Source organism: Rhinolophus sinicus, linkage group LG12, assembly GCF_036562045.2.
Source record: "Rhinolophus sinicus isolate RSC01 linkage group LG12, ASM3656204v1, whole genome shotgun sequence".
Taxonomy (NCBI): domain Eukaryota; kingdom Metazoa; phylum Chordata; class Mammalia; order Chiroptera; family Rhinolophidae; genus Rhinolophus; species Rhinolophus sinicus.
In genome coordinates, this window is record NC_133761.1 from 60855662 (window position 1) to 60881605 (window position 25944).

Here is a 25944-nt window from a genome sequence, read left to right on the forward strand (position 1 = left end):
CATTAATTAATAACAATTGTCTTATTTTTATCATTTATGATACATTGTTTTTATAATTAGCTTCAAGAGTCTAATAATAGTATGCTATAATAGTATAATGTTTGGTAATTACTAGTAGTGAGTCTAATAATAATTAACATGTTTTAGCTTGACTCTCACTTCTAAGGAAGTGAAATGCTGTTTCTGACTTACCAGTCTAGCGTAGCTTCTCTCACCGTATCACATATTTCGTTTTCATGGTAGACCTCTCTGTGCCGGATATTTTTGTGTGTGTTCTCTAGCCTTTTTATGTCTCCCCACATGAGGATGTAAGTAAGCTCCAGGAGAGCAAAGACCTTCTTTACCTAGTTCAGTGCTGTACCTCTAGCACCTAGAACAATGCTTGACATGTCAGTTGGTGCCAAATAAATGGAGGAGGAAGCAAATTTAACATGTGCCAATTACTATACTAAGCATTTGGCACGTGCTACCTAATTTGATTCTCATAGTAAACCTATGGGGTATGGAGAATTACTACCCCTATTTTAAAGAAAGGGGTACTTGGTGATATCAGGTAACTTAGTTCATTATTTAGTATCATAATAAATCCTCCCAAACAGCTGTGTAAGTTTAGATTCTGAGACCACAGGCAAGTGTTTACAAATGTTTACTTTGCCGCTGTTGTCAGCCACCTTGCTCCAAAGCCTCCCGACTAGAGCTTGGACCCCACACCTTGCACGGAGAATTGATACCAGAGATAACAAATCACATAGGAGTGCAGAAAAGCCTGGAAGAGTGTCTCCTGTTTTTCCTTAGAGGAGGTGAAGGCTGCACTACACAGGCGGAAGAATAAATCCATCATGATTTGCTCTTTACTCCACAGTTCCTGACTTATAAGCAAACATTCACTGACAAATTGTCCTCAATTTTCCAAAAGTGCCCTAAGCCTGCAGAAGAGCCCTCAGGAATGTTTGTGGCCCAGCCCACTGAGTTCTTTATCTGAAGGTTCAGAGGTAAATCCATGATAATGGAGATGGGAAAAGCCCTCAGCAGTTGAGATGATCAGATGTGCCCCTTAATATCTTATTTCACTTAAAATGAAAAGCATCGCTCGTAATTGAAATAACATTGCTTTTCATAGTGAAAACTAACATTTATCTGGTACTTTATAATTTTAAAGAACCATTTGCATTTTGACTCATTTGATTCTCATCTTGTGTCTCCAAGATAAGTGAGGGATGTTTCTAATGTTCACATTAGAAAGACCTACTAGAAAGGAATGCCTAAGGCATTCATGGCCGCCATCTATAAGAAAATTGGAATACTGTTTTGTTCCCCCCAAAATGTGATGCCTGCTTGCCGTATTCTAGATAGAATACTCAGTGCTCTAAAATAATTAAAAATAATTGCCGCTCTTAAGACTATCCCAGGAATAGGGAACAGTGATAGGTTAAGGAATAACTGCAAATACCGTGTAACTGATTGTACAATGGAGCTCTATACAGGAAGTGATAGGAGTGAACAATAGAATATTAATTGCAGGATTTTGAAAACCAAGTTAAAGCGCATTAAGACTTTGTACCAGTAAATGTTTCACAAGAAACAGGGATACAAGGTGAAGGTATTTCCTCCTTCTTACAGAATCTATCTACATAGCTAGCAATGGCTTTGAAATGGTGCCAGCTATGCCGGTTTACGTACTGTAGAGACCAGCATTCATATGCCAACACGCCGAATTCAAATGTAATGTTCAAACCAACAGGATTGATTGTCTCATTAATTATAAAATAATTGCGAAGATTAAAAAAAAAAAAAAACAAGACACCTTCACTCTACCAGTTCTTCCTTTCATTGTCATTTTTAATGGATATTTTCACATCAGAGAGAATTTCATACACATAGCTTGATGCCAGAATTCTACTTTTATGAGAATAAATACTTTAAAGTTTTTCCACATAATTTGACTTTTACAAAGTTATGAAATGAAAGAGGCCTTTCGAATCCTTTGAGTCCATCCCTCTGTGCTGTTCTAGATAGATTTACAGAGTACTTCAGTTGGCTGTACCGCCCTAAAGAGATTTCTTTGTCAGATGAGGAAATAAACCCTCTTTCAGCAAAACCTGACCAAGTACAGAACCTCCCATATGCTTCTCCTGTGGGACAGGAATGGTGCTAGGCATTAGATAATTTAAAACCTGAGATCTATGTAGTGTTAGCACATTTTATCTGCCAGGAAAAATTCATGTCCATGGGTAGCTGACTGACCAAATTCAGTACAGAGGTATTTTACGATGTCAATGACTGTTTTATTGAGTTCATGGGATGAACTGAAATAATCAAACGTATTTCACATTCCATCGCGAATGCTTGATCGAAGAGCTGCCTGAACCCCGTGGGAGAAATGGTTTGATTTTCTCATCATTTCCAAAACCTTGGCATTTCCTAAGTAACAGTGGGGCACTAATGAAGCTGTAGCACGAGTCGTCTTGGAGCCTGAAAATCTAGGTCCTTGGAAATGACAGCAGGGGAAGTGAGCACCTTGCCTGAGCCCCGTTGTCTCCACACTTATTTTTAATTACCTCAAAGCTTTAGAAACATGATCCCGTAAATGCTTTGTGGGAATAGTGGCAAATGCACTCATCATGTGAAATCCATAAATTGCTTATAATCCTCTCAAGATGTTAAAAAAAGCATTAAGTAATTGAAGACAGGAAGTCCTCAGTTAATTATTTAGAGGTGTTATCAATGCTTTAAGTAAACTGAAGCGTTTTCTGCTATCTCACTGAGCTGAATACCATGGGGAGAAGGAGCAGCCAGCCATCATCGTCTCATATTCGCTAATGCAAACAGCGCATGGCAGCTTGTCAATAAAAGACCTTTTCATATCACTTATTACTAAACATGGCCACCAGTCTGCACAGAACAATCAGGATGTCAGTGAGGGATTGTTTCACTCTGGGCTACCACTACTTTATACCAGGGCCTCCTGATGTCAGCATGGGGATTGAGGAGAGGGGAGAGGGATTAACTAAGTAATTAGGGCCACTGAGAACAAAATGAATTAATCATGGCCTCTTCAGCAGCAGTTATATTAAGGGCTTATATGTCTCTTAACTCTAGGGGAAATGTTTTCAAAATAATTCATTAAAAGTTGCTCATCATTGCATTTTACTTAAAAGAGAAGACGCATCAGCATTAAGTTAGCAAGGGGAGAACAGTTTGCCTTACGTTCCCATCCTCTTGGAAGCTCATGAAAACCTCCTGTGCTAAAGTAGCATAAACCTTAACAATGTCCGTCGTAGCAGCAAAGGTACTACTCATGCACTGCGACAGATATCGTACACATCACATTTGGGAAAAAAGAGAACGTCTTTAACCATCAGTATCACAAAATGTGGAAATTCTTCCTAAAGGGATTTGACATTTAGGGAACTCTACTGTAGGCTCTCATAGTAGCTTACATTCTACTGTCACAGCATTTATTATACTTTATTGCAATAAATTTTTCCCTTGTCTCTGTTCCTCAACTAGTAAGTAAAGCTTTCTAAGAACAGAGATAATAGCTTCCTGTCTGCCTTTGTAGCCCCTGCACTGTGAAAGGTGCCTATCATGGCACTTAACATATATTAAGTGTTCAGAAATACTTGTTGAATGAATAGTAAACTAGTAGCTAAATAACAATATTCCGTTTTGATTGGGCTGTATTAGTAGTAGGGTTGTTGATCTGTATTGGGAAAGCGAGTCTGACAAAGAAGTGACTCATCTAGGAAAGCTTCTTGGGGTGAATTTGATCACTAAGCTATTAGAAAGAGAGGCCTAAACTCGGACCCTGAACATTACACAGAAGACAGAAGCAAAGTATATATTAGGTTGGTGCAAAAGTAATTGTGGTTTTTGCAATTATTTTCAGCCTTTTAAACCACAATTACTTTTGCACCAACCTAATAAAATTCAATATTTTACATATTCTATATGGAAGATATCTTAAATATAGAGATACAAATAAGCTTGTACAAGTCGGAACTGAAAGCCGTGAAGTTGTCTCCCAGGCATTTATGATGCAAGAAAGAGCCCCTGCGTTTTGATGTTTTGATGTCTAGTTCATACACAATAGCAACTGAACTCTTACTTTAAAGCATCGATTCAAGAAGTGGAAACACCAATGGCTGCTCACTGGGGGCAAGAAATTGGCTTGATGGAGTGGGGTGGGAAGCTGCTGAGGTTGTGATGGGAGAGATGTCCAGAAAAGAGGGTTGTAGCCTGTGAGTTCCTAAAATATACCTCAATCTAATTTTGTAAAATAAATCAAAATTTAAGTGTACCTTAGCTGTCTCTGAACTAATTCCAGGATGTCTTGGTGTATCAAGGTTGAACCACCAGATTTTCACATAGAATCAGATTAATCTAAAGTAGAATGCTGATACAGTTCTACCGGTCACAGCCAAGGTTGCCAGTGGATGGTGGAATTTCCTGGTCATCTCCATGAGCCGAAATGCTCTGAGGGGGGTCACTTGGTGAGATCCAAGGTGAATGAGGGCAAAAGGAAGTGCTTCCCAGGAGTAAGGATGGATGTGTGTGAGTCAGGTGGGCTGAACCAGACATCAGCTGGGGTGGACTGTTGCTGAGACAGGTTACTTATCGCAGGTGTACAATGCTTTCTAACAAAAACGTTTTAGAGTAACTCAGAAGACCTATCAGCATGGGGACTATTCACTAACAAAGGTGACTGAGGGACTTGTGGAATTACGTATTCTTTAGGACTATTTGGTAAGTCTTTAGAATATAACCAGTGGCGCTGTACAATGACTGGATGAGTGTTTTGAAGTAGCACTTACTATCCAAAATTATAAGGGACACAATGCCTTTTTCTGTCTCTTTATGTGGACATTAACACTTCGAAACAAGCTGTTCTCTATAGAGTACATCACATGTAACTTCCAGAGGCCGGGGTTTTGTTTTCCAAATCATATTTTTATGATCCATAGGCAGACTCTTTGCGGTCCCTTTTTAACACACATTTACTCTTGAAAGTAATGTTACTTGAACGTGTAATTGTAATGAGTTTTGTTATAGTATGCCTCTTTCCTTTAAAAAAGAACATGATTCCCTGTAGGGAGATTCGGGTAATTTGTAGGCACTGTAATCTTCACTATACTGAAATGTTAAATACTTGGCTTTTCTCCCTGCATCTGCCTTTCTCTGTGCTGCGATTGCGATTTCCTCCTCTTAATTCAATGCTGAGCACTTGAATGATGTTTTCTTTTCTCCTTCTACTCTTTGACTTCGGGATTAAGTTACAGTCAGAACGGTTCCTTTGAGACCTCTCTTTATTCCCCTCATCTCATCCTGATCAATTCATGAGTACTTTTCAATTGGTGTGCCCTTTTCATTGCCTGTTGCTAATATTTCATATATATCTCATTTTAAGGACTACAGATAGAGACTTACTTAAAATGACAGCAAATTCCAGTTGAAATGTGTTGATTTTATTGAGTTTTACACAGTCGTATATATGAGAGGTCATCTAGTTCATGTAAATCATCTATGTCTGATGGCAGTCGATGCTTTCCTTCCAGAGTATTGGAACCAAGTCTCTTAGTAATCCAGTCTTCTAACAGTATGAAAAATACAAGACCTAAAAAGCAGAAGGTAGAAAATTAGGGATTCAGATATCGCCTTCCCTTGCGTTAGTCTGTAGCCCCACTTATCGTGCGCACAGTTTACAACTATGGAAACTGAGAAACCTAGAGGTCAGACAACTGGCTCTTTATCATAGTTACTAGACAGGTAAGTATTAGAACCCAAACAGTCTAATCTCAGGCTCTGCCGTCCTGACAGCTATACCGTGATGACTCAGTGCTTGAGACTTGTGACAATCTTCAAACTAGAACTATTTAAATATATATTCCCACTTGGATTTTCTATATTACTGGAATTTCCACTGGGCTTTGAGCTACCTAGATCAGCATTTTCATTCTAAGGCTCAGAATCCTGATCCAATGGCTCTAGGCCACATTTCTGAGCCCAGCTGTTCAGATTTCTATCCTGGCCTCACCCTTTCTTATCTCTGTGATGAGTTCCCCCAACTTTCCTTGCTGTCGCTCCCTTATCTGTAAAGAGAGCAGATAAGCACAGTACCTCATGGAGTTAGAGAGAACTTTCATTGTGTTAGCATCCAGGAAATGCACAGAAGGGCTGGGAAAGGGAAGTAGTCAGTAAACTTGAGCTAGAATGTCCTTTCTGTAATCGATAATAGTAACTGACTTCCTGGGAATAACTGCATTTCTCATAAAACATATTTAATTGAGTGCCATGAGAAGAGGGGTAAAAATAGAACAAGAGCAAATATCCCTGAGTTCTTTTTTTATTATGATTATTGAAGCATCATTGACATACAGTATTAGTTTCAAATGTACAAGATTCAGTATTTATATTCACTGCTAAATGATCGCCACAATAAATCTGATTACCATCTATCACCACACAGAAAATGTTTTCTTGTGATGAAAACTTTTAAAATTTATTCTCTCAGCATCTTCCAAATACACAATACAGTATTATTGCCATCGTCATGATGTCCATTACATCCCCATGACTGACTATTTTATAACGAGAAGTTTCCCACAAGCTATCATCAAGCATACGTGGCTTGGGTAAGGCTTAGGTCTTTCATCATATTCCTCATCTGTAAATGAGGTAAATATCGAAATTGTGCCAACCCTCCTTAATAAGGATCTGCCCTCAAATAAGGACCTATATCTTTTCATTAAATTGATAAGGGAACACAAAGGGTTTCAGAGCTGAATCCTGGAGTGGCCCCAGCTGTAGGACATGGCTGCTGTAGCAGAGCACCCAAACTGCTGCTCCAATTCTCAATTAACTGGTTACTTAAATTTTTTATTTTACTTAACATGCACCTACTTTGTGTCTGTCACTCTTCAAAGGAGACAGTGGTGGGCAAACCGAAGTCATGGTTCTTTTAGAGCTTACACCATAGAGGGGGAGGCGAACAGTAAATAGACATAATAAAACATCAGATTCTGTTGAAGGCTAGGAAAGAAGAAAGTAATTTGAGGGGATAAAAATTGCTAGGTGTTATGTGTGGATAGAGTGGTCAAAATCTTTAAAGACGTGGTATTTTAGTAGAAATCTGCATAAAGTGATAGAGTGACACACAAATGTCTCTCGAGGAAGAGTCACCTCACCAAAAGAACAAAATATGTGGAAATGTAGTTTAAAATTTATGTAAACTTAGTATAATAATCATTGGATCCACGTTATAACTCAGCCCAATTATTTGACATGTAAACCAAATCCTACATGGGGGAAAAAAAGCTTTGGCATTGTTTGACTTTTTGCAAGAATGAAAACAAGAAATGTTTCCCTCAGTCTACTCCTTGTTGAATGCAGCTAAGTCTTAAGGTTACTTCCGCCAAAGCACTAGTCTAAGTAACACACATCACCGTCTCCACTGCCTTAGATGCTGGATGCTATGAGCTCCCATTTTACACATCAAGAGATTAAGGGAAAGGGAAGCTACGTAACTTGCCCAAGGTCTCCAGCCAGGACATGGAGTCTGACAGTATCCAGCCTCTATTGTAAATGGATTGTCATTAAGCAGTAACTGTGCTGCTGCCTTATATTCTGAACACAAAAGAAGTAATAAACCCTGTTCTCTGGTCAAACTTGTTTTATCCGTGTGTAAAGACACAATCAACATACCCCAAAACTGTGGAAGTGTGAAATGACACACAATGGACATGCCTGGTAAAGAAGTGCAAAGTTAAAAAGGGGTGGGGGAGGCGTTAGTTGGTGTTAATATTAGCTGAATATGGCTTGGGGCTAAAAAAACATAGAATCTATCATTCTTTTTTACGTTTTCCGCCCCTATTCATATAAGAAGCAGTTGCTAAAGCTGGGATGGTTAGCCTGGAGGAGAGAATACTCAGAGGGAATTCGATAACTGTCTACGAATATTTGAAGAACTGTCATGTGGGAAAGAGATTTGTTGTATATGTCCCTAGGGGTAGAAGTGATAGAAAGAGTTCACCACAATAGAACGAAGGACTTTCAAGCAAAACAAGGAGAACTCTAGAGTTCTCTAAGATGGAATGGGCTCTTTGGGAGATGGGGTGCTCCGATCGCCGAGGCAGGACAGCCTCTTCAATGATGCCTTTTACAAGGGAATCGAGAGAACGATGGTTGGGTGAATTGCATGGATTTTTAAGACCTCCTCTAAGGCTGAGAATGTATAATCTTATTTTATCGGTGCTAAATGAAATTTCTATTAATACTGCATTGCTCATGAAGTTTCTATCTTTGTTAAAGGGTGTTTTCTGCTCTTAGAATTTTTGCATATCCTATCTACAGCTCTGCATGTTACTTCTGGTGCCTAATTGATAATAAATAATCCTCTCAAGATGAACTTTATTTCTTGTTTACTCTTTCTAGGTCTCCAGCCATACACCAACTACAGCTTCACACTTACAGCTTGTACATCTGCTGGATGCACTTCCAGTGAGCCTTTTCTAGGTCAGACACTGCAGGCGGCACCTCAAGGTAATTAAAAACTACCCATGACTTGGGAGAAGATGTTTGCATATGCCATTTAAAGTAAACTCTTTTATAACAAACAAGGATGGAGGAATCAAGTTGAACACGTCCAAAACAAAATGATATTCTAGGTTCTCATTCTTCAGGTTTGGTTGAACTATAAACTTCTCAAGGTAAAGTTTGCTTTCAGTTCTTTAAACCTTTTAGATTTGGTTTTGTGTATGAAGTTATTATTATTATTATATACTTGGATATGAAATCCCTCAAATAACCCAAAGTTCAAGATTTCTGGAGTGCCTAATATGTAACACGCATCATGCTCACTGCTGACGTTGACTAAAATGTCCACTGCCCTCTAGAACTTAATAATCAAGTAGAAGAGATAGGGCAGGTACCCAAAGCTATGTGAAGAGAGAGAATCGGACAGGTGATGTTCAGAAAGAACAGGTAACAGGATGCTCAGGTTAATCTGAGGAGGGGATGATTATAACCCATCACGCACATCCAGAAAGATTTCATGGGCAGATGGCTTCTGAGATGGACCCTGAGAAGTAAGGATTTCGACAAATGAATGATGGAGAAAATGTACGCTGAAACATAGCTTGAGGAATGTAAAGTAGGGCCATCCCCTTGGAAGCAAATTGGCAATATCTATTAAATTTAAAATATTAATTCCCCATGACACAGCAATTTCATTTTTATTATCTATGCCAGAAAATAACTTTCCCACAACTGCACAAGGAGGTATGTACCGGGATGTTTATTGAACCATATTTTGTTTGTTTGTTTGTTTAATGGCAAAATGTTGGAAATAATATCTAAATGTATCAGTAGGAGAGTTTCTGAATAAATTCAGGCCTATTCACACTATGGAATTCCATGCACCTGTTTAAAAGCATGAGATGATCTGTACATACAAAGAGGAAGTCATAGATCTCACTAATGTCTGTTATTTTTATGTATAAAAAACACACATATTTCTGTAGATAATCAAATTCATAGAAAAAATTCTATGAATCACACAACTGATAACAACGGTCACCCATAGGTTGGGGACTGGGATAGGTGGTACCATTCACTTTTAGGAGGAAAATATGCTCAGAAGCTTGGGCTAGGGATCAAGTAATCATGTTGTTAATCTTTATTATCTGCCTGTTTTCAATGTGGGGAAATACAGGCATAAATAAGTTTTCAACAGAAATAGAATGTTAACTGCTATCATAGAGTCCTGAACCACTTGTCCGTTACTTGTCTTATAAAAGGGATTGTTGTACCTCAGAATATGAGACCTGAACTTCCTACCAGTAAATGGGGAATAAAATGGAAAATTCCACGTACGGGGCATATGGCTCCTCACCAGGAATTCACTAATGATGTTTTCTATATAAAGAATGTTTCATGTCAAAAAGCTTAGTGTTCCTTTGAAAGGAAGAAAGCAGCAGTGGATTTTTTGGAAAGGTAAACTATCAAATGGATACTTTGATGATAATGGATAATTTCTAAAGGCTCTACCAGCCACTCTTGGCTGAAACACAAATCTGAAAAAAGAACAGGGTCTCTTGCTTGCGCTTACTCATCAAATGCATCTATTTAAATTCTTAGAACACATGCATCTATTTTCCCACAAATCTAACAGAAATTCTTGAAAGGGCTCAGATTTCATGACTTTAAAATTACAGCTTTCAACAGTGCAGGGGAGTGTGAGATGAGAAATGTGCCCTTGATTTCTGTTTTCTTTTTTAACTTTTTGCACCTTTAACACAAATAACTGTGCAAAGGAATAATAAACTAAATGGGCTTTCCTCCACAGAAGAAACATGGATTGAGAATCCACTTTCCAGCTGCCTAAGTGCCACTTGTGAATAACTTATATATGAAATAAATGTAGTCTGTGTGTTTAACCTGGGTGTTCTAAAGGAATAAATCAGCAGTAACACCGACTTCTTTTATTGTACTGTGAAGTGGAAACAGACCTATTATGTCATTTTCAATTAATAACCCAAATGTCACTAATTATAAAATGCCTATTTGAGTGAATCAGACAAAGTGTGAAGGTCTAACATTTGAATGTCCTAAGTGGACATAGAGAAAAAAAGCATTTGTTCATAGCCACCCTGAGCTCTTCTCATTTTCAATCAAGCAACAACAACAACAAAAACAAAACAAAACAAAACAAAAAAACGCAAACAAATGCACAGTATCACCTCATTGGTAAGTTGGACATAATTCTTTACAATTTTATCCTCATAGAAAATTGTGTACCTTTAGTCAAGTAGTAGGAAGAGTTTGAGTTGGATAGTTGCTCTTTTTACAATGGCTGCCATACCGGCACGTGCTAACTCATTGCGGAGTTTAGTCATGCAAAATTGCAGGCATGCTTTTCTTTTAGCATTGGTGACATGGAAAAGAAAAAGGAAAGAAAACCAGTGTTTCTGTTCCACTCCAGATCCCTCTTTTCATGCCCTTCTTTTAAGTGTTGATGCTTCTTTACATTCATCCACTGCTCTTTGCACTGGTAACTCCACAGTCTCCCCTAAAAGTCTCAAGTACTGGCTTTAATTCCTAATGAAGGCTTAAGAACCATCAAATTCTACAGTTCTCACAAAGGCTACACTCATGGATTTAAGGCCTCTGTACCCACTGGTCTACTAGATGTTTATATTTTGGTTATTATACTGAGGTTTTGCAAATACTTTAGCCTCTATATTTTAATGCTTAAAATCTCTCTACCCACTTTGTAACTTGCTTTTCTTCCTGTTCCCTCTCTCCAGTACCACCGTTTACCTAATCACTGATGCCTGAAACTTGACGTTCTTAATGCTTCTCTTTTCCTCAGGTTGTAGCATGCGTTCGTTCATAACATCTTGTTAATTTTAACTCTGAAGGATTTTTTAAACTGTGTTCATTCTATTCCTTCAGGTGTTGCCTTAGTTCAGACCCCTATAACTTCTCTGGATCTTTCTAATTAGTCTTCTTGACTCTAGTAATTTTTTTTTCCTTTTTCTCATAGCCCCATCTCAATTCACATTCCTCTTTTGCCAAAATAGGCGTATCTCATGTTAGCCAACTCCATAAAATCCCATGTCCTCCAAGGAGGGTAAAAATCCACATCTTCTTAGTAAAGAAAAAGAGACCCTCAAATTTTAACTTCTGTCAGTCTATGGGGTCTTTCTGTCTTCCTCATATACCAGTCAGGATACCTGTCATGTCAGGTATTGGTGGTTCCATCGTGCCTCCCCATGTCTCTAGGACATTTTGTGAGTCCCCCTCAGTCTAGAAATCCTTCCCCTATATCCTCACTCGTTTAACTCCCACTATTTGAAAATTCTGCTCACACGTTTTCCGTTCTGGAAGTCTTCCCCTGTGACCACTTCCCCATGCCACCCATCCCCACAGGACCCCTAGTCTGTGTTAGATAGCCTTTCAAAGAGCTCTTGGAGCATGCTATGCTTCCTTTTCTCAAAGTGTTTATCAAACCTGGATCATTTTTTTTTATTATTCATTCATCTGTATTCCCCATGATGCTATGGGTTCCTTGAAGGGTAAGGACTATGTCTTTATCCACACATACACAGAAAATGATCCAAAATTGAGTAGGGTACAGTATGAACAAATTAACAAATAGTAAATAGTCCAGATGTCAATGCATCCCTGATATCAGGTAATACAAAACTGGCTCCCTTCACCTTCTTCCAGAAAAAAACAGCCAATCCGCAATAAATTCTGGTATTTTTCTATTAGACTAATGATTATAGGAGCATGAGAGTGGACATTATTACATGGCACTCATGATAAGTTTGAAATGAATTCAGTAGACATCTCCCTTTTTTGGAGGTATGATGTCAAGAGATTCCCCAAGGTTTCCTCTTGGCCTTTCCCTCTTATATCGCTCAGCTAGCTTACCTCCTCTTTCCCCTTTCCCCCTCACTTCTAGATGATTTCCCTCCCAACCATCCATTTCCTTCACTTAAACTGCCTTGACTCTGTTCTTCTATTATGTAGAAGTTTTTCTGAGACTTGAGACTCGGGCTCAGAGAGGGGCACAGATTATCCATGCGAGACTCACTAGAGCATCTCTCCAAAGGTGATCTTACTCTATCACAGAGTCGTTGCAGCTGCCAAGATAACACTCTCTCCCTATGATACAAATAAAACCACATTCCTTAGTTTTTCACATGTCAGTTTCAGCTTATAAATCCAACCAATGGACATGCGGTTATTACCAACATAAACAGAGCTTTCACCAGTTTGTATAAATATGCAACTTAACTTGTATTTAAGACATGAAGCAACCCCAACATGTTTTTCATTTTATTTCATTAACTCCTCCAGGTCCATAGGCTGCATTAGCTGGTTCAAACCGGAAACTAAACAGTTTTAGTGATTTTTGATCCTTCAAGGTGAGAAAGATGTGACTACAGGAAGCAGATTATGAATAAGCCTTTATACTTTTTCTTAAATCAGCAAAGGAATATCATGTTTAAGTCAGAACTCTAATTAGTTGGTTGAGTCATCTGGCAGCAGTTGGCAGAGAAACCCAGAAAAAAATGTATAGTGTGATTTGTGAATGTGTCCAAATATATAACATCAAGTGAGTTTTCAAAACAAAATGAACTTTCTTCTCAGGAACAAGTTGTCCCTTAAAAAATCAGTAAGTTTGAGCCATTTTGAAATCTGTTTTGATTCTTTCAGGATGCTACTAAATTTCATTTGAATTTCCTAATTTCTTTTTTCTCGAAAAGTGTCAGGATCTTCCTCATTACTGAATAACGTATACAGGAAAGACAGTCAAACACTCTTAATTAAGGGAACCTAATATTGACATGAGTTTTTAAAAGCTGAAAAAGAGTCCCAGTGTCTATTCAGAGCATCCCCAGGTGACGACATGGGATGGTGGGGTTGAACTTGCTCATCAGTAGACTCTCCATCAGTATATTTGTACGTCAATAAGAGTACTTGAGGGCCGGCCCGGTGACTCAGGTGGTTGGAGCTCCATGCTCCTAACTCCGAAGGCTGCCGGTTCGATTCCCACATGGGCCAGTGGGCTCTCAACCACAAGGTTGCCAGTTCAATTCCTCGAGTCCCGCAAGGGATGGTGGGCTCTGCCTCCTGCAACTAAGATTGAACACGGCACCTTGAGCTGAGCTGCCACTGAGCTCCCGGATGGCTCAGTTGGTTGGAGCACGGGCTCTCAACCACAAGGTTGCCGGTTCGATTCCTTGACTCCCGCAAGGGATAGTGGGCTGCGCCCCCTGTAACTAGAAATGGCAACTGGACCTGGAGCTGAGCTGCGCCCTCCACAACTAAGATTGAAAGGACAACAACTTGACTTGCAAAAAAGGCCTAGAAGTACACACTGTTCCCCAATAAAGTCCTGTTCCCCTTCCCCAATAAAAAAATAAATAAATAAAAAACAGATTGTTAAAAAAAAAAAAAGAGTACTTGAACATTTGCCCTTGAATTAGTTATTTGTACACATATTTTATCTTTTGTGCAGAAGGAAAAGCGCCTCGAAAGGATGAGCCACATCTTAATCATCTTTGAGTTTGCTGGAACTGCCTGGGTGGTTAACGTAGTGATTTACAGGAGATCTATTCACAGTGCATGTATTCGGTCAGCATTTGTTAGGCATTGTGCTACCCATGAGGATTGGTAGAAAAGACCCCTGCCCCCGTGGAGCTAACTTTGTTATGAAGCAGGAGACAGAAGTAGACTGTACAGTTGTGACGACATATAAATCATGCTGATATCAAAGGAGACTGTTATGATGAGTGTTGAGAGGGCATAGAAAATGGCATGCGAGAGAGAGGAACTGGGCTGGGGTCACTTTATAGGGTTAGGGAAGGGTGGCCAAATAAGACCTCCCTGACTAGGGGATATTTGAGAATAAAATACAAAACTGTCATGGTGTCCTGAGCAAAAGTGTTCCAGGTAGAGGGGATGGAAGTGCCCAGAAGTGGGAAAGAACTTGAAGAGTTCTGGAGCTTCATGAATAATGGAGAAAGTGGTGCCAGGTAGTCCAGAACCAGAAACATGTAGGACCACACAGGTTCTCATAAGGAATTGAAATGACATAATATGAGTAATTGCAACAGGGTTATATATTTTATAAAGATTGCACTACCATATTATATATATTATATATGCATGTAATAAAAGACTGCATATCACGATTACAATGAAATAGAGAAGGACGAGATTTAAAGCGTGGAGACCAGTTTAGAAGCTATGATAGGAGTCTGTGAAAGAAGAGAAACGTGTCTTGGGTCAGGAGAGGTGGCAGAAAACATACAGAGAATGATACACACTCAAGATAAAATCTGCAGGGCTTGATGACAGATTACATTTGGGGAGAAAAAAGTGACAGCATCAAGGATCATTCTTTTACCCTGGAAAATGGACAGATGGACAAGATTGAGAAATGAACAGATTGTAGACAGGAAGACCACGAATTCTGTTTTGGATGTTTTAAGTTTTCAATATATAATTAGTCATCTAATTGGAGGTGTCAGGTAGACAGATTCATGAGTCTGAGGCTCAGGGGAGAGTTTTAGTCTAGTGATGGGCATTTGTGAGTGTTCAGCATACAGATGACAGGTAAAGCTGAAACGAGATGGAGAAGAGGAAAGGAAAGGAGAAGAGAGGAGGAGACAGGAGAGAACACAGCCTCGGACTCTGAGGAACAATGTCAACGCTGAGGTCCAGTAGGGAAGAGGTCCAGGAAAGGGGGCTGGAAGAAGTAGCTGAGAGGAAGGAGGAAACATGTCAAGAGAGGCAAAGGGAGAAGCATGCTTATTTGTTGAATTGGACAATTCAGGTAAATGCTAGACTGTAATTACTGCCACATATTCCAGTAAATAAGCATCAACGTTTTAAGCCTCTGGATAACCTCTCAGGCCTTGATTATACTCAGAGTAACAGCAGAGAAAGAGAAATCTTCCACCATTACTTGTCTGACATTGACATTCTAAAGGCAATTCAAACACAAAATAATCAAAGCAATAAAATATATATATATATTTACACCCAATTATGCATTTCATTTCCAAAGTAAATATATTTTTGTTACTGTGAGATATTTTTGTCAACAGATAAAAGTGTCATAGTATATGAGGTGATGGTTTGACTTTTGATAAGGTTTTTATTTTATCCTAACAATAAAACCTCATTGTGTTATATTTGCCAGGAGTTTGGGTGACACCTCGACACGTTGTTATCAATTCCACAGCAGTGGAATTGTACTGGAGTCCGCCGGAAAAGCCCAATGGCCTCATTTCTCAATACCGTTTGAGTCGTAACGGAACCTTGATTTTCCTGGGTGGCAGTGAGGAGCAGCATTTCACTGATAAAAACCTGGAGCCCAACAGCAGGTAAACTAAAAACTGTACCAATTATACAGTTAGATTTTTAACTAACTGTATAATTGAAAAAGAGGAAATCTCCAATGGAAACAATATTAAATTAATTGGTTAACTAATCCCCTCATTCATTAGCCATTCCGTAGCTGACAAGATCTTTTCATCCATTTCAGACGTCAATGAATCAAGTGCCTACTCAATAAATTAGTCTTCAGAGTACACAAAATTCCTTAAACATGTAAACAGTCTTTTACATGACGTGAGAGCATGAAAAATTTAAACTATATAAAACACATGAAGTATTAAACTTTAAAAAAATTTTCACGTTATCTTCAAAAACATACATTCCTAAATTAAAGAAATTTAAAGAGTTTTGTTTTACATCAACTACCTTTTCTTCTGGTATATATACTTGCTACATTTTATACAGACATGAGTGGTTTTAGGGGAAAAAAGTTCCACATAGTTGCAATCCATTCCCATTCACCTCTCAGCAGAGACAGAATGCATCTTAGATCAACAGATATTTTATTGCAGAGAGTAAAGATCAATTTAGTTTCATTGTAGAGAATCACAGATCAATTTAGAAACATCTTTCTCTAAACATATTTCCCTGAACTCTAACCTGTTTAAAAGTGGGCAAGATTAATTTGAATCCTCTACAATCCACAAGCACACTTCAAGTCTTTGCCAAAATTTTTAAGAAAAGCAATAAATTACTAGAGGGTTAAAAATAAGGGGGTGGGGTGAGGCGGGGTGGGAGGGGCAAAAATAGTGACAGTCTAGAAACATTGCTGCCTGTGCTAAGAAAAACTACCAAGTCTGTGTTAATGTTTCTGAACAGAGAGCAAAGAATTTGCCATTTGTCATGAATTTAGGACTAAGCAACAAATGGAAAGGCCAGCAATCCTGGTTCAATTCTCTTGTGCACAGCCTCATTGCGATTTTCTATTTTATTTTATTTTATTTTTATATAGATACATTTACAAGTTGGAAGCCACAACTGGAGGCGGCAGCAGTTCTAGTAACGGATACATTGTACAGACACCTATACTGACACCGGAAGAAATCCAGCCTCCATGTAATATCACAGTAATTGGGCCTTATTCCATATTTGTAGCTTGGACGCCACCAGGTAAAGAAATAAAGTGTGTGTGTGTGTGTGTGTGTGTGTGTGTGTGTGTGTGTGTGTGTGTGTCTGTGTCTGTGTGTGTTTAAAACATTTTAGAAGAAAGTAATTAGAAAATTGGAAGTAAAGATGGCAATGTGAATTTGGTAAATCAGAAGGAAATGATCTGTTTCCTGGATAAATATAAACAAAACAATCCAAACTACACTGTAAATGTACATGTGCGTACCTATATGCATACATGTATCTAGACAGATACGGATGTAGATTACGTAGATAACGCTATGAAAGCAATACTTTTTTCAAGTACAAGAGCCTACAAATCTGTCTTCTTATTCATATACAGAGGGTACCAAAAAAATGCATACACATTTTAAGATAACATCTCTTAAAATGTGTATGCATTTTTTTGTCACCCCCTGGTATTATCCAAGGTAAGTCATGCAGGTCTGAATTGCCTTGAACACTCGTTTTTATAAAACTCCCTAGATTGGATCATTGGGATTATAGGATTTCCTCTATGTTACGCAGTCGATGGGGGATTCAGGAAAACAGTAGCCCCTATCTCGCCCCTGTACCTCGGTTTGTGACCAGTTCCGGTAGCAGAATATTGCCTCTGTAAGCTGTATAGGATAGCGTCCATTCAGCCATTTAGTCCCTAGTGGGTTGCTTTTGTGGTTTAGAGCATTATTATATTTTGATGGAAGCCTCATGCTCAGGTAAAATTCTGATTGCATTAACACGGTGGAGTAAGGATCACAGTGAAATCTGCTTGCTTTGTTTTTTAACGTAAAGGACGTATGCATAGAGAGGTTTTGTTTCAGTAAAATTTTAAACTTACTAAGGTGTTAAATACACTTCAAAGATAATGTGATTTTATGCATTTTTTAATCAATGAGTACAGTTTTATTTTTAACATCTAGTCAGTTGAAATGGAAACAAACCCCTGTTGTTCCCAACATAATAAGTTCAACATGGAACTGAAAATAATTAATTCGCAAGCTTTTGCCCATCACTGGATTCATTCCATAAAATAATTAGGAAACACATATTTTTCATTGAATTGAAAAGTTATTTCATTCAACACAGGTGATATAGTCATAAAGATTAACACAAAGGCCTAATATATATAGAGAGAAAAATAACTTCTCATAATTCAAGAATCCATCTCATGTCATAATCTAAGATTGAAGGGTCTTTTTTTGTTTTTGCCAAATTCACAGGAGAAAATCTAAGAGCTTTATAAGTAAAACTAGTAGTAATAATAATAGTAATAATAATAGTAATAAATGTTGCTCTAAGACATTACATGTAAATTATTTCATTCACCATTTAAAAAAATAAATATATGACAAATTAAAACGTGCAGGAATAGTTAGTAGTGCCACATGTGTCCTTAAATGCAGTGACTCGTATATAAATCTGAGGACCTTTGAGTTCTCGAACTCTGTTCTTAATTTCAGCGGAGAGAAACACAAATCTTCTGCAGTGGAAAATTCACACCCGTACATATCGCTTATGGAATCGATTTCTGCTTTCACAGAATAGCATCGCTATTTTGTGATCTTCTAGCATATTTCTCCCCGGCATGTTTAAAGTGCTGTGGTGTTTTTGTGCCACCAAGGAAAACAAGGCAGAATAGAGCCAGCATAGAGACCAAACTCAGCCTCCTGCCTGGAGATTTCTCAAACTCAGACCGGGGTCTTCTACCATCCAAAGTGTCAAAGAACCGTTAAGGGAAGTCAGAATCATACACAAAGTTGATGGTTTCCTAGCCGTGTGACCAGGAAGGTCCAGCATTGATCGCTTTACCTGTCATTTTGACATTAGTACACCATTGCTAATCTGAAGACTTCATACTCAGTAAGGATTTAAAAACACATCTTTCTTTTGAGATAACTAGAGTAGGAGGGATGAGAAAACCGGATACATGTCCCAGGAATGCCATTATCAGCTGACCTTAAACGAGTCGTTTTTTTGTTTGTTTGTTTTTTTTCTCTTTGAGTCTCAGTTACCTCCATCTGTAAAAACAAGATAATGACAGAACCTATGTGTAGGGTTGTTGTAAAGGTTAAATGAGGTAGTTTATATAACTGGCATGATCTGTTTTAAAATATTCTATAGATAGTGATGATTATTTTTTCATAATTGTTTTTGCCTTTACTCACTCATTTTTATAATACATGTATGGGCTCCAACATTTGTTAGGTCCCAAGGCCCCCATTTCCAAAATGATAAAACTGTGTCCTGCAGAACTGGGTTAGTAAATTTTTATGACTTCTTTCAAATTTGCCAGCATTTTGTCATTTTTTTCCCTTTGAGTTCAAGATCATGTTTTTATGTTTAATGTGTAATGTTTCCATTTAGAAAAGATTATTGTGAAATAAAACACAACTTGCTTTTTTAATGTAGCCTTAATGCTTGTCTACCGCAAGCTTTACAGAAATTGTTCATTCTACTCCAGCCTAGGGGATATTGTAGAAATGCTTTACACACTGAATCTGACCGTATAACCAATGGTTAATAAATCTATAATATCCAGACCTGTCAATCTTTTAGTTTCAGATGCACAAAATCCATTACAGAAGCCCTGTAATATATGGAAAGATTAAAATCTTACACTTTTTTTTTTCCTGGTGCCTAGGAGGATTTTGAATTCAGGGAACCGGCAGATGATTTTGACTTATGTATAATCTACATTTGATTTTATTGGAAAGTACCTCATGCGGTGTTTTGATTGGATAATAAAAACACTTTTCTGTTCCTGAATAGTCACAAGTATATGTTTTAAACAGAAAGAAAACAAAGGTGTTATAACCGGAGGTTATTCATTTGCTCACAGTCAAGAGCTTTCTAGGTATTTACTCATCCTAGTCCCCTGCTATTACATCACAGGCAGAGCTGAAAAATGGGTCAAACAGTCTATACCTGTAGTTTCCAAACCTGAGTGAACATTAGAATGACCCAGAAAGCCTGTGCAAAGACAATCTCAACCCCAAGTTTACTGAGCAGACTCCTGGGGTGGAATCAAGGAATCGAGATCTTTTTGAAAGCTTCCCCAGATGATTTTGATGTGTTCGGATTTTACTAACCATGAGTCACACACACCAACAAATGTGCTCAATGACAATCATATGCATTAATGTTACTTGTTTATATTTGCCATTTGTTACATTCCTACTACGTGCCAGACATGTCGGTCAGCACTTTCCCTGCTTGACCTTAGTTCATTTTTGTGTAAACCCTGGGAGACATGATATCATTATCACATCTCAAAGAGGTAATATTATACACTCAAGGTCAAACAGCAGAACCAGGATTCAAATTCAGGTCTGCTCCCTAGGAAGAGCAATTCCTTTTTCTCCTTGGCTTAACTCCTGAATTCAAATTAAACTCTTTTTATTGCCCAAAGTTTTTCAGATGTCTGATGGAGTGACTATGCATTTTGAAGCCATAGCCCAGAGGGCTGAGAAACAGAATTAGGTGTTGGTGAAAACCAAATGATTGTGGAAGAAATATATTTTCTGCTGGGCATATAAGACCAGGAAAATTGTGGAAAATGGAGGATCTCTGATGGGAAAATATCTACTTGGCAATAGTTCTGTCCTGGGGCATAGAGGAACTAGTAGCATGAAGGCTTTACTTAGCATCCCAATATCCAGAGTAAATAGATGTGACTTAGCAAACTAGATTCCAGGTGACAGAAGATTTTAATTAGTTGAGAGAGGGAAAGAGTCATTTCTCAAATATCTCAAAAGACAAAGATGTTATTCAGAGATTATTTTAAAACATGGTAGACATTTTCTTACCCCCCAAGCAAATCCTGTTTCACTTTATCTCATTATTACTTGTTGAATGTCAGTAGTAGGGCTATCAAAACACTCCAAGCTCTAGAAAATCCAGATTTCAATTCATGTTTATCATTTGTACCTCTAAATAAGATGATATGCAAACATCATATCCTTATGAAATGGCTTAATTAATTAATGGAGAAACAAAATGGTAAGCTTCTAAAATATATCATTCAGGTAAATATAAATACGTTTTGAATTTTCTGCTACTTAAAGTTATTCAAACACTTCATTTTGTGTAGAAGCCCACCTCTCCCTCGACACTAACTCAACCCAATACATACATATACATTTCTTCTTTAAAGACAAACAGGACACACACACGTATTTTCCAAAGACTGTATGTTGTCTTCATGTTTTTCGAAAAGGTGAAATATTTCACCAATATTTTAGAAAAGGAAATATCGGTTTCTATGTAGAATGCTCCTCCACCCCACCCCCCATTTAATTTCCCTGTGGTTTTAGTTGCCCAAATGTCTTTGGACTTCAGGATTCCTCATCTGTGAGAGGGACTCTTAAAAGGCTATTTTGCATTGCTGTTATGTGAAGTCAGTGAGAGAGCATAGGGAAACATTAGTGGGTGCTGGGTAGATACTGGCCACTGTTATTCAAATCTGGAAGACCTTGTAAACCAGGTCAGTTTATTCCTAAACATTTGTTCTCACCTTTTACCAGCTCTGAACCTTAGGTCACGGCTTATACCTTCATATATATTACCTTAATGAGTGAACATTTATAGGAAATGAAGAAGCAAATACTTTATGGAACATAAAGGATTTACTCAGAATAAGAATGGAGATAGATATCCCTGCTGTTTGAGAATCTAAACATTTGGAAATATTTCAACTCTGAGGGTAACATGAGTCTTTCTAATTTATCAAAGTGTTGCCTATAGTCTGAACTATCTTAGCCCTTAATCATGTTCTAATTAACAATGACAGTATCGTTGCATTCAACACACACTTATTCTCACTAAAGATGCTAAGTTACTTAGTTTTAGTACATAACATCGAAACCGCTGCTTTTCTTTTCACATTTATCTTTGAACCAATTCAACAAAAGAATCGGCAACAATTCTTCTCTTGAGAAGTCACTTCAATGAATATAGCTTAGGGATATAAATGCCTTTTATTAATCAAGTTTTTATTGAAGGGTAGTTAGCTACAATATGGCCTATCTCCAGGCTTTAGGCATCTCGGCATTCAGTGGGCTCATCGGCTAGATCAGATACTATCCATTTAAAGCCAAAATTGGCATGAATATTTCCAAGGACTTCACATTGCCTCAGTTGGGGTGATTCCACCTTACCCGTTGTTTCAGGTTTCTTACATGTGCAATCACCAAGTGAAAGGCAGTGGTGAGTTTCAGAAGACATGTAAAACTCATTTCAGTGATTTGTGGTTTGTTTTGCATTTTTTATGAGAACACTTAAGTTCTACTCTCTTAGCAAATTTCAATAATTATAGAACACAGATCTTCAGACCTTATTCATCTTATAACTGAAAGATCGCACCCTTTCACCAGCCTGTGCCTATTTCTCCCATCCCCTCAGCCTCTGGCAACGACCAAAGTTTTTATGATTCAACCTTTTGTTTAATGATTCCACATCTAAGTGATATCATACAATATTTGTCTTTATCTGGCTATTTTTCTTAGCATAATGCTTTACAGTTTCATCCATATTGTCACAAATGGCAGAATTTCTTCCTTTTTTTTTTAGTCTGAATGATATTCCATTATGTGTGTGTGTATATATATATATATATATATATATATATATATATATGTATACCGCATTTTATTTATCCGTTCATTCGCTGATAAACACTGAGATCATTTCCATGCTTTGGCTATTGTGAATAATCCTACAGTGAACATGGGAGTGCAGGTATCTCTTCAAGATAATGATTTCATTCTCTTTGGATAAATACCCAGAAATGGAATGGCTGGATCATACAGTAGTTCTATTTTTAATTGTTGGAGGAACCGCCATACTGTTTTCCATAGTGGCTGCCCCAGTTGACGTTTCCACCATCAGTGCACAAGGGATCCCTTTCTCCACATCCTTGTAAGCATTTATCTCTTGTCTTTAGATAATAGAAATCCTAGCAGGTGTGAGGTGGTATCTCGTTGTGGTTTTACTTTGTATTTTCCTGATGGTTAATGATGGTGAGCAGCTTTTCATGTACCTGTTGGCCATTTGTATGTCTTCTTTGGAAAAATGTCTATTCAGGTCCTTTGTGCATTTTTTAATTGGGTTATTTGGTTTTTTGCTATTGAGTTGTATGAGTCCCTTGTATATTTGGGTATTGAACCCCTTATCAGGTATATGACTTTTAAATATTTTCTCCCCTTTCATAGGCTGCCTTTTCCTTTGGTTTATAGTTTTCTTTGTTGTGCAGAAATTTGATGTAGTCCCACTTGTTCACTTTTGCTTTTGTTATCTTTGCTTTTGGTGTTTAATAAATTTATCTTTATTAAGTTCTAATATGTACTGGACATTTTTCTAAGAGATTAACACATATTTAATGTTCATAACAACTTGTAGTATGTCCTATTGTTTTTTTCTTTTCTATTTTACTAATGAGAAAAGCAAATGTTTATATCTTAGCTAGTTTCTCTAAGTGATTCATCGTATAGGTGTCCGAGCCAACCCACAGAGGGTCTGACTCCAAGTTCTGTGGTATAAACCACCCTGCTATATTTTCTCCCTATGTCTCTCTGAACAGTGCAGAAAGCAAATGATTTTTTTTTTCTGGGTTCTACTATAATGCAGTTCAAAAGCTAAAAAAAATGCTGTAGAAATAGAACATATGAATGAGGACAAGGTAATTCTGGGGCAGTCCATCCAGTAACCCATTAGGGTAATTTTATTTGTATCTTGAACTTTATTTACCTTTGGGTAGAATCATTCATCGAGTCATTTTAATGAACGTGAACATGTTTACTGAACCCCACTTAGGGGCAATGCATGATGGTAGACACCCTGAAAGTTATAAAGAGTGAGACAGCGCCCTGCCTGTCAAGAAAACTATCCAGTAGGGAAGTGCACATATCATGATAACTATTATACAAACTACGTAAAATGTCCATACAACTGGGATGCATTTGTGTTCAAGAAGGTCCTAATTCACTTCTGCACCCCCAGAAGGGCATAACCAAGTTATCCTTACCTATACAAAGAACTGAGGCTGATTTCTGAAAAGCGTTATGTGAAGCACATCCAGTGTTTTGAAGCAAATGCAGCTGTCAAGCGAATTCATAGTTTACCTCTTAGAATTGCTCCTGCTCCAGCTCCTAAAAAAAGATTTTTAAAAAGGATTATGTGATTGACTGTCCCATTGTAAAGAATGCACCTGCTGTGAAATGAATCCACAGGGGGAAAAAAAAAGTTGAATAATTTAACTTTTTTTATTTGTAAAGATAATCAGGGTTTTTCTGATTACATCTTAACTTCATAAATGTTAAATAACCTATCAGCATCTAGTTGTTGTAAATTATGAAAAGGAGCATTGCGAGGAATATTAACCAACGGAATCCTTGTTCTTTAGTGAACAAGAAAATGTGTTATGGCAGCTTGTCATCGCGCGACTGGTAACTTTGACACCGAATAACAAAACTGCCATTTGCACTTAGGGTAAATTGGTTCACTGGAGCTTCTAGTGCTCCTTTTGGTCTGACATAAATTTACGAACTCGGGAACTAACCCAGTCGTGTGGCTTCCCAGCTGACTTGAGCAAATACGCCCATTTCATCTCGTTTAATCATCAGAATACCAGGAGGCTAGGTCGGTTCTCACTCATTGCAGGTGGCATAGGGTGTGCAGGGACACACCGGGCTCTCGTGTCACCATCCTGTGAATGATGGCAGTGGAGGGGGCCTTCTTTCCTAAATGCATGTCAGTGTTTGACATGCTCACATCTTCAAGGAGCATTTTCTTTTTCCACACCTCATAGGTGTATGTAAAGGACATTTGTTTCTGATGAGCCAGGATGTGACAAATGTATTTTCCAGGTTCACGCTTTAGCTAGCCACGTGTAAACCTCAATCAAGATTCTGTCTATGTTTGAAGTGGGTGGAGGTGCAGGTTTGTTCCCTGACCCCCTAGGAGTCCTGTCCTTTGAAATAGAGAAGTTACTGGAAGCAGACCAGTAGCTACAGTAAAGTGCAACCTCGGACAAATTGAAGGGAAGACCACTCTAAATTACTGCTGAGACTGAAAAAGAGAATATCTTCCTGGGAATACAACTTGATCATATACAAGTATACATAAGCAAATAAAAGTAGATCATAAAATATTGTTAGTAAAGGTATTTCCTAGAATGAATATAGCATTTATTTGTAATCGGAATAGCAGCTTTATGTGAAATTTGGGCTCAGAAGTGTTTGAGGGAACAGGAAAACATCGTCATAGTTGTGGGGTTTTCTTTTTTCCATTTTTTTTCAGTGTCATTTAGTTTTACAGAGATGTCTATCATTTATTCAACACTTCCTATGTTGTAGGAATGCGCTAAAATGTTTTACATACATTTTCTAATTGAATCATTATCGCTCTTATGAGGTGGCTATTGGAATCATTACTGTCCAAATGAAGAGACTGGCTGCATAGAGTTAGGTAATTTACCGGGGACAGACAAGGGGCGGATTTACCAGGAGCAGAGGAGGGAGCTGATCTGTTGGATCCATTCAGTGACTTGTCTGGATCAACAAGAATGATGACATCTTTTTCAAATGTGTGTTTGTCAAACTTTTGTACAAGGTCTACCCTAGGAACACATAAGGCAGAATGGATGTTCATTCAGTCCATAGTCATTTATTGAGCTGTGATTCTGTGCACAAATCTAGGCACTGGAACTACACTGAGGAAGAGAATAAAGTCCCTGACTTTATGAAGTTGACAGTCTAGTGGTGTGAAAGGAAATCATGTACGCAGCTGTGCGCAAAACAGGAATGCAGTGAAATTGTTATTCTTGTGTGTCACTGTGGCCACCATGCAATGACTTTAAAATGGGTATCCTCATGTCCTGTCTCACGTTTTCAATCCAATGTTTGTCTGCCAGCATGGTTCTCTTCC

At 38.0% G+C, this 25944-nt stretch overlaps 1 protein-coding gene across 1 annotated transcript in view; it reads left to right on the forward strand.

Annotated features, from left to right (window-relative positions):
* The window catches only part of USH2A (usherin), a 582349-nt gene that overhangs the window by 451858 nt on the left and 104547 nt on the right, over positions 1 to 25944 (forward strand). The window contains exons 55-57 of the mRNA XM_074316330.1: positions 8431 to 8538; positions 15719 to 15902; positions 16868 to 17025. Of these exons, the coding sequence (XP_074172431.1) occupies positions 8431 to 8538; positions 15719 to 15902; positions 16868 to 17025 (450 nt within the window). The remainder of the gene's footprint in view (positions 1 to 8430; positions 8539 to 15718; positions 15903 to 16867; positions 17026 to 25944) is intronic.